The sequence below is a fragment of the Mytilus edulis genome, chromosome 13, assembly GCF_963676685.1.
Source record: "Mytilus edulis chromosome 13, xbMytEdul2.2, whole genome shotgun sequence".
NCBI lineage: Eukaryota > Metazoa > Mollusca > Bivalvia > Mytilida > Mytilidae > Mytilus > Mytilus edulis.
The window spans coordinates 5,190,732-5,198,443 of record NC_092356.1 but is presented as its reverse complement, the minus strand read 5'-3'; the positions used below and the strand labels follow the sequence as shown (position 1 = coordinate 5,198,443).

Below are 7,712 nucleotides of genomic sequence, written 5' to 3'. Positions count from 1 at the left end.
TGCGGACAAATAATTTTATTAATATGAGACAGTCTGCGGTATGAAAACTACTGAATTTTGTTTACGATTCAATATTTTAAATAAAAAAAGGACATGCTGGCACTCTAAATTGATGGGAACAAATTTTTTTTAATCATAATATTCAAATATTGCTTCCTTTTTTATTATACAATCAATCCTTATTTGAAAATATAACTCATTTACTATGCAGCTATATAGATTTACATAAGCAAATGCTTATATGGTCAGTTTTGGTTGTTGCGGACAAATAATTTTATTATATGAGTCAGTCTGAGGTATGAAAACTACTGAATTTTGTTTACGCTTCAATATTTTGAATAAAAAAGGACATGCTGGCACTCTAAATTGATTCGAACAAAATTTTTTAGTCATAATATTCAAATATTGCTACCTATTTTCTTATACAATAAATCCTTACATGAAAATATAACTCATTTACTATGCGGCTATATAGATTTACATAATAAAATGCTTATATGGTAAGTTTTGGTTGTTGCGGACAAATAATTTTATTATATGAGTCAGTCTGAGGTATGAAAACTACTGAATTTTGTTTACGATTCAATATTTTGAATAAAAAAAGTACATGCTGGCACTCTAAATTGATGCGAAGAAAATTTTTTAGTCATAATATTCAAATATTGCTACCTATTTTCTTATACAATCAATCCTTTACATGAAAATATAACTCATTTACTATGCAGCTATATAGATTTACATAATAAAATGCTTATATGGTCAGTTTTGGTTGTTGCGGACAAATAATTTTATTATATGAGTCAGTCTGAGGTATGAAAACTACTGAATTTTGTTTACGACTCAATATTTTGAATAAAAAAAAGTACATGCTGGCACTCTAAATTGATGCGAACAAAATTTTTTAGTCATAATATTCAAATATTGCTACCTATTTTCTTATACAATCAATCCTTACATGAAAATATAACTCATTTACTATGCGGCTATATAGATTTACATAATAAAATGCTTATATGGTCAGTTTTGGTTAGATGGACAAATAATTTTATTATATGAGTCAGTCTGAGGTATGAAAACTACTGAATTTTGTTTACAATTCAATATTTTAAATAAAAAAAGGACATGCTGGCACTCTAAATTGATGCAAACAAATTTTTTTTAATCATAATATTCAAATATTACTACCTTTTTTATTATACAATCAATCCTTACATGAAAATATAACTCATTTACTATGCGGCTATATAGATTTACATACTAGAATGCTTATATGGTCAGTTTTGGTTGTTGCGGACAAATATTTTTATTATATGAGTCAGTCTGAGGTATGAAAACTATTGAATTTTGTTTACGCTTCAATATTTTGAATAAAAAAGGACATGCTGGCACTCTAAATTGATGCGAACAAAATTTGTAATCATAATATTCAAATATTGCTTCCTATTTTCTTATACAATCAATCCTTACATGAAAATATAGCTCATTTACTATGCGGCTATATAGATTTACATAAGCAAATGCTTATATGGTCAGTTTTGGTTGTTGCGGACAAATAATTTTATTATATGAGTCAGTCTGAGGTATGAAAACTACTGAATTTTGTTTACGATTCAATATTTTGAATAAAAAAAGTACATGCTGGCACTCTAAATTGATGCGAACAAAATTTTTTAGTCATAATATTCAAATATTGCTACCTATTTTCTTATACAATCAATCCTTACATGAAAATATAACTCATTTACTATGCGGCTATATAGATTTACATAATAAAATGCTTACATGGTCAGTTTTGGTTGTTGCGGACAAATAATTTTATTATATGAGTCAGTCTGAGGTATGAAAACTACTGAATTTTGTTTACGATTCAATATTTTAAATAAAAAAAGGACATGCTGGCACTCTTAATTGATGCAAACAAATTTTTTTTAATCATAATATTCAAATATTACTACCTTTTTTATTATACAATCAATCCTTACTTGAAAATATAACTCATTTACTATGCAGCTATATAGATTTACATACTAGAATGCTTATATGGTCAGTTTTGGTTGTTGCGGACAAATATTTTTATTATATGAGTCAGTCTGAGGTATGAAAACTACTGAATTTTGTTTACACTTCAATATTTTGAATAAAAAAGGACATGCTGGCACTCTTAATTGATGCGAAAAAATTTTTTTAGTCATAATATTCAAATATTGCTACCTATTTTCTTATACAATCAATCCTTACATGAAAATATAACTCATTTACTATGCGGCTATATAGATTTACATAATTAAATGCTTATATGGTCAGTTTTGGTTGTTGCGGACAAATAATTTTATTATATGAGTCAGTCTGAGGTATGAAAACTACTGAATTTTGTTTACGATTCAATATTTTAAATAAAAAAAGTACATGCTGGCACTCTAAATTGATGCGAACAAAATTTTTTAGTCATAATATTCAAATATTGCTACCTATTTTCTTATACAATCAATCCTTACATGAAAATATAACTCATTTACTATGTGGCTATATAGATTTACATAATAAAATGCTTATATGGTCAGTTTTGGTTGTTGCGGACAAATAATTTTATTATATGAGTCAGTCTGAGGTATGAAAACTACTGAATTTTGTTTACGATTCAATATTTTAAATAAAAAAGGACATGCTGGCACTCTAAATTGATGCTAACAAAATTTTTTAGTCATAATTTTCAAATATTGCTACCTATTTTATTATACAATCAATCCTTACATGAAAATATAACTCATTTACTATGCGGCTATATAGATTTACATACTAGAATGCTTATATGGTCAGTTTTGGTTGTTGCAGACAAACAATTTTATTATATGAGTCAGTCTGAGGTATGAAAACTACTGAATTTGGTTTACGATTCAATATTTTGAATAAAAAAGGACATGCTGGCACTCTAAATTGATGCGAACAAACTTTTTTAGTCATAATATTCAAATATTGCTACCTATTTTCTTATTCAATCAATCCTTACATGAAAATATAACTCATTTACTATGCAGCTATATAGATTTACATATTAAAATGCTTATATGGTCAGTTTTTGTTGTTGCGGACAAATTATTTTAATACATGAGTAAGTCTGAGGTATGAAAACTACTGATTTTTTTTTACGATTCAATATTTTGAATAAAAAAGTACATGCTGGCAATCTAAATTGATGCAAACAAAATTTTTTAGTCATAATATTCAAATATTGCTACCTAATAATAATTATATATTACGAGTTAGTCTGATGTGTGAAAACTACTGAATTTTGTTTACTATTCAATATTTTAAATAAAAAGAGGTCATCGCCGTCAGGCTGGTACAAAAATTGCTGTCAATTGTTTTATATGGTCAATTATGGCATAAAAATATAACTGAATTACTTCTATATAGAATAAGATAACTTGTTAAGAGGTAAATATTGTCAGTTGTGGTGAATGATATCAAAAAGTTTTGTTTTACGAGTCAGTCTGTCTAAGATGAGAAAACTGTTTGATTTTGGTGAGGATTAAATTACATGTATTTGAATAAACATATACTTAAACTATTATTTGCGAAGAACAAGAAATTTACTATAATTATTGTTCAATTAAATACAAATGTGTGACATTTTTATATAACTGTAATCGTCAATATGTCAAGCAGAAATGACCAGTTGGTCAATTAATTTTGATGTTCCTTATCATTTCATATTTTAGGTCAGTGTATCCAAGTTACGATGACAATCTGCGTTAACGGGCGTTTACTACAAACAGTAAACGCGCGTTTACTTATTACAAAAATAGAAGACGCGCCTTTTTCCACGTTAACGCGGAGGTAAACGGAAAAGTAAACGCCCGTTTACTCTTTACAAAATTAGAAGACTCGCCGTTTTTGCGTTAACGCGGAGGTAAACGCGAAAGTAAACGCCCGTTTACTTTTAATGTCTACTGCAATTTCGGAGTTAACGCACAGTTAACGCGGCGTTTACATGAAGTGCACGCGAGTAAACGCCGCGTTAACTTTTTCGGCCCGTCTACATGTAATGCTTGGTCTGCACCCAACTGTATATGTAGAAGCCTTCGAGCCTTAGTCTATCATAGACGTTTGAAGCTTGTTGTATAATATGCTGTCAGACAGCATTGATTACAACTGTGTTTTCATTCCTATTTATTTATTTTTGAAAAACATGACAACAAACTTTCTCAATTTGATTTCGTCCAGAACCACATTTAAATACCTTTGTTTTGAAATATGTTGCCTTTTTATGGAAACTTCCACAACCAAATTTGATATTTTTATTGTATCCGTAAATACAATTATGTTGAAACAAATTATCTTTGGAATCTGCAACATAATGCTGAAATAAAATCCAACAAATCTGAATTTTCAACAGTTTATACTGATTGATTAAAAATAAAGTGGCGTCTGTTTCTGTTTTTGGAGACAGAGCTGCAACTCTCCGCTTACCACTTAACAATAATGTTTAAAAACAGACGTCTCAAGATGTAAAGTTCAAATTACTATTGCAGTATATAACTGGAACACAGGAATTTAACATCTTTTGAAATGTCTGCTGCATCTAAAGAAAGGCAAGCACGATTATGCAATATTGTACAGAAAATATTTCCAAAAGTCATGCAAAAGATATTTAAAGAAAGTGTTAGTCCAAGAGGTTTACAAGTGAAATATCAACGGAAACACATGCCTATCGATTTAACAGAGAACGAAATATCCTTAATGGAAAAACTTCCAAATATAAATGACTTCACAATTGAACTATGCTATAAAATATTCCGGTACGAAAATGTATTGCATGAACCGTCGTGTAATTGGGGGTAATAACCGTTTCACAAATGATATCGGATATGTTCCTTACGTCGTAACTACAACCCCCTTCCCTTTCATGAATGTGACCTACAGAATTAGACTATTTACCAGATTTGTAATCACATAAGCAACACGACGGGTGCCACATGTGGAGCAGGATCTGCTAACCCTTCCGGAGCACCTGAGATCACCCCTAGTTTTTTGGTGGGGTTCGTGTTGTTTATTCTTACGTTTTCTATGTTGTGTCATGTGTACTACTATTTGTCTGTTTGCCTTTTCATTGTTAGCCATGGCGTTGTCAGTTGGTTTTAGATTTATGAGTTTGACTGTCCCTTTGGTATCTTTCGTCCCTCTTTTTTAACGATAAGAACATTGCCCAGTCTTCAGGGATTTTATTTTCTTCCCATATGTCTTTTGAAAAGATCATGTAGCATGGCTGTTGCTGTATTGATGTCATTTTTCAGTAGTTCAGCTTGAAGTCCATCTATGCCTGCTGCTTTTCCTGATTTCGTGGATTTAATTGCCTTTGCTATTTCTACTTTAGATGGTGGGTCGGTGCTAATATCTAATTCTTCGAGTGAGGGTGCTCCCTGGAATTCGTTTATTGGCTCTGGTCTATTCAAAACAGCCTTAAAGTGTTCTACCCAACGTGCAACTTGTTCCCTTTCAGATGTGATGATTTTTCCATGTTTGTCTTTTACTGGAGGAGGTTGTTTAGATTGTCCACACAGTTCTTTTGTGATCTTGTAGACTGTTCTTAAGTCACCTCTTGCGACAGCCTTTTCTGCTTCTTCAGCTCGTTCTTCTAGATGATTCTTTTTATCTTAGTTATGAAACCAAACCAGTTTACAGTAGAATAGCATTTAGGACCAAAAATTCCCAAAATAAAACAAACAATGTGTCATAAACATCAATGATACAGTACACTGACGACATCAATAATAAATTAAACAATGTAGATTATACGTCAAGGAAACACTACACTGACAATATTTAAAAATAAAGTGACAACACCATGGCTAAAAAAAGAAAAAGAACAATAGACAAACAACAGTACATAACAACAACGTAAAGAAAAACTGACTAAAACAAACCCCACCAAAAACTTAGGGTGATCTCAGGTGCTCTGCTGGGGTAAGCAGATCTTGCTCTATATGTGGCACCCGACGTGTTGCTCATGTAAATTCACGCAATCACGGGTTGGTTGACCGTTAAGAAATATCCGTTTCACAGCTGATAGCTGACATGTTACTTATGTCACTACTACAATCTCGTAACTTTTCGAATTATATTTATTACTGCGTTTGTTTTAACACGAGCAACACAACGGGTGCCACATGTAGGGCATACTCTACTTACCCTTCCAGAATACCTATGATCAACCCCATTTTATATTTTGGTTCCTATTGTTCAGTCTTATTTTGTCTATGTTGCGTTTTGTGTACATAGTTTCTTTTTTCCTTTTTTAGCCATGGCGTTGTCATTTTATTTTCGATTTATAAGTTGTTTGAATGACTTCTGGTATCTTTCGCCCCTTTTATAAGTATATTAGTTACATAAAGTAAAAATTCAGTATAAGTCATGTCACTACTCCAGACGTTTGTAATTTTACTTTAGTTTCTTTTGTTACTAAAAGTAGTTCATTTAACATGGACGTAAACAAGGAAAAAAACAATGAAAAGGAAAACCTCTACCAGAATGGTAAAAAGATTGGAAAAGTATCATTGAAAGCCTCTGACTGCCTGTGTGAATTTCTACCCTTTGGTCTTCTACCTTTAAATACAGTTTAAGATCTTTTAACCAATTTTGATATTGATTTTATATGAAATTTTCAATTCCATAAAACTCTACAATTATGTGGAACAATCTGTATTTTCAAGAAAGGTTAGGTCTTGATCTTTTTATGAACATGTATTTTTATGCACAATTTCAAGGTTCTTGATAGTTTCTGTCAGAATATATCTTTTTTAAAATACAAATGAAAATTATTCTTGATAGCGACTATTTAATACTACATCACAGATTTTGGTCAAATCTGTGACGTCAAACTCCAACCAATTCAAAGTTAGTGTTGGTCAATGCACACATAATGAAAAATGTACAGCAATAGAGCATCAAAGACAAAAATTGTGTATTTCTATTGATAACATAATGGTATCAGAACACTCCTGGTGTGTTCCAAGTGGAATATATGTTGCATTTGTAGGGGTTCTAAGGGGACAACTATGATTTTATGTCATTTCTCAGAACAATTTTTCATGAGAATTGTTAGGAAAAAATAAAAAAAAGGAAATTAATAGGTACCCTCTTTTGCTTAAATTAGATATATGTTTTTAAATGAGTATTTTCTACAATACCATGTCCCAGTATTTTGATAATTTGTTTCTAAATGAATGTATAGGTCTCCATTGTAAACTATCTATCTACCAAAGATAAAATGTGAAATGAGATTAGGAACCAAGCCGTTAAACCAATATATCTTCTTAGTGGAGGCATATATAAAGAAAAATTTGAGACATATTTTGTAGCTTGTGTATGGTTGATCAACAGACCGAAACAAATGTTTATTACCATTTGGTCTCAAATGTGCCATTTATATTCAAGTTGGAAGACCATTATGTTGCAATTTATGAGCTGTATTTTGAGATAAATAAAAAAAACAAAAAAACAATTAAACTAGAGATTAGGAAAAAAATATATTTTAGCTTTTTAATAAATTAAAGATTTTGAAAATCCCTTGAGAATTTTTGAGAAATTAATCTTTAAAGACTCTTTGATGGAGTCCAAAAATTCTGACTGTAGTACTTAAGCACCAACAGATAAAATTACAAAGCTGAAAATTTCAGACAAATAGTACCTTCTTCTTCATCTCATGATATTTA

General features: G+C 30.5%; 1 protein-coding gene across 1 annotated transcript; it reads right to left on the bottom strand.

Moving 5' to 3' along the window:
- Positions 1-5,222: 5,222 nt before the first annotated feature.
- Positions 5,223-7,423, bottom strand: LOC139501980 (uncharacterized). Its single transcript, XM_071291294.1, has 2 exons — positions 7,402-7,423; positions 5,223-5,653 (listed from the first exon to the last, which is right to left on the bottom strand). Exons 1-2 carry the CDS (start codon positions 7,421-7,423, stop codon positions 5,223-5,225), a joined length of 453 nt encoding a protein of 150 aa, XP_071147395.1.
- Positions 7,424-7,712: the final 289 nt, after the last annotated feature.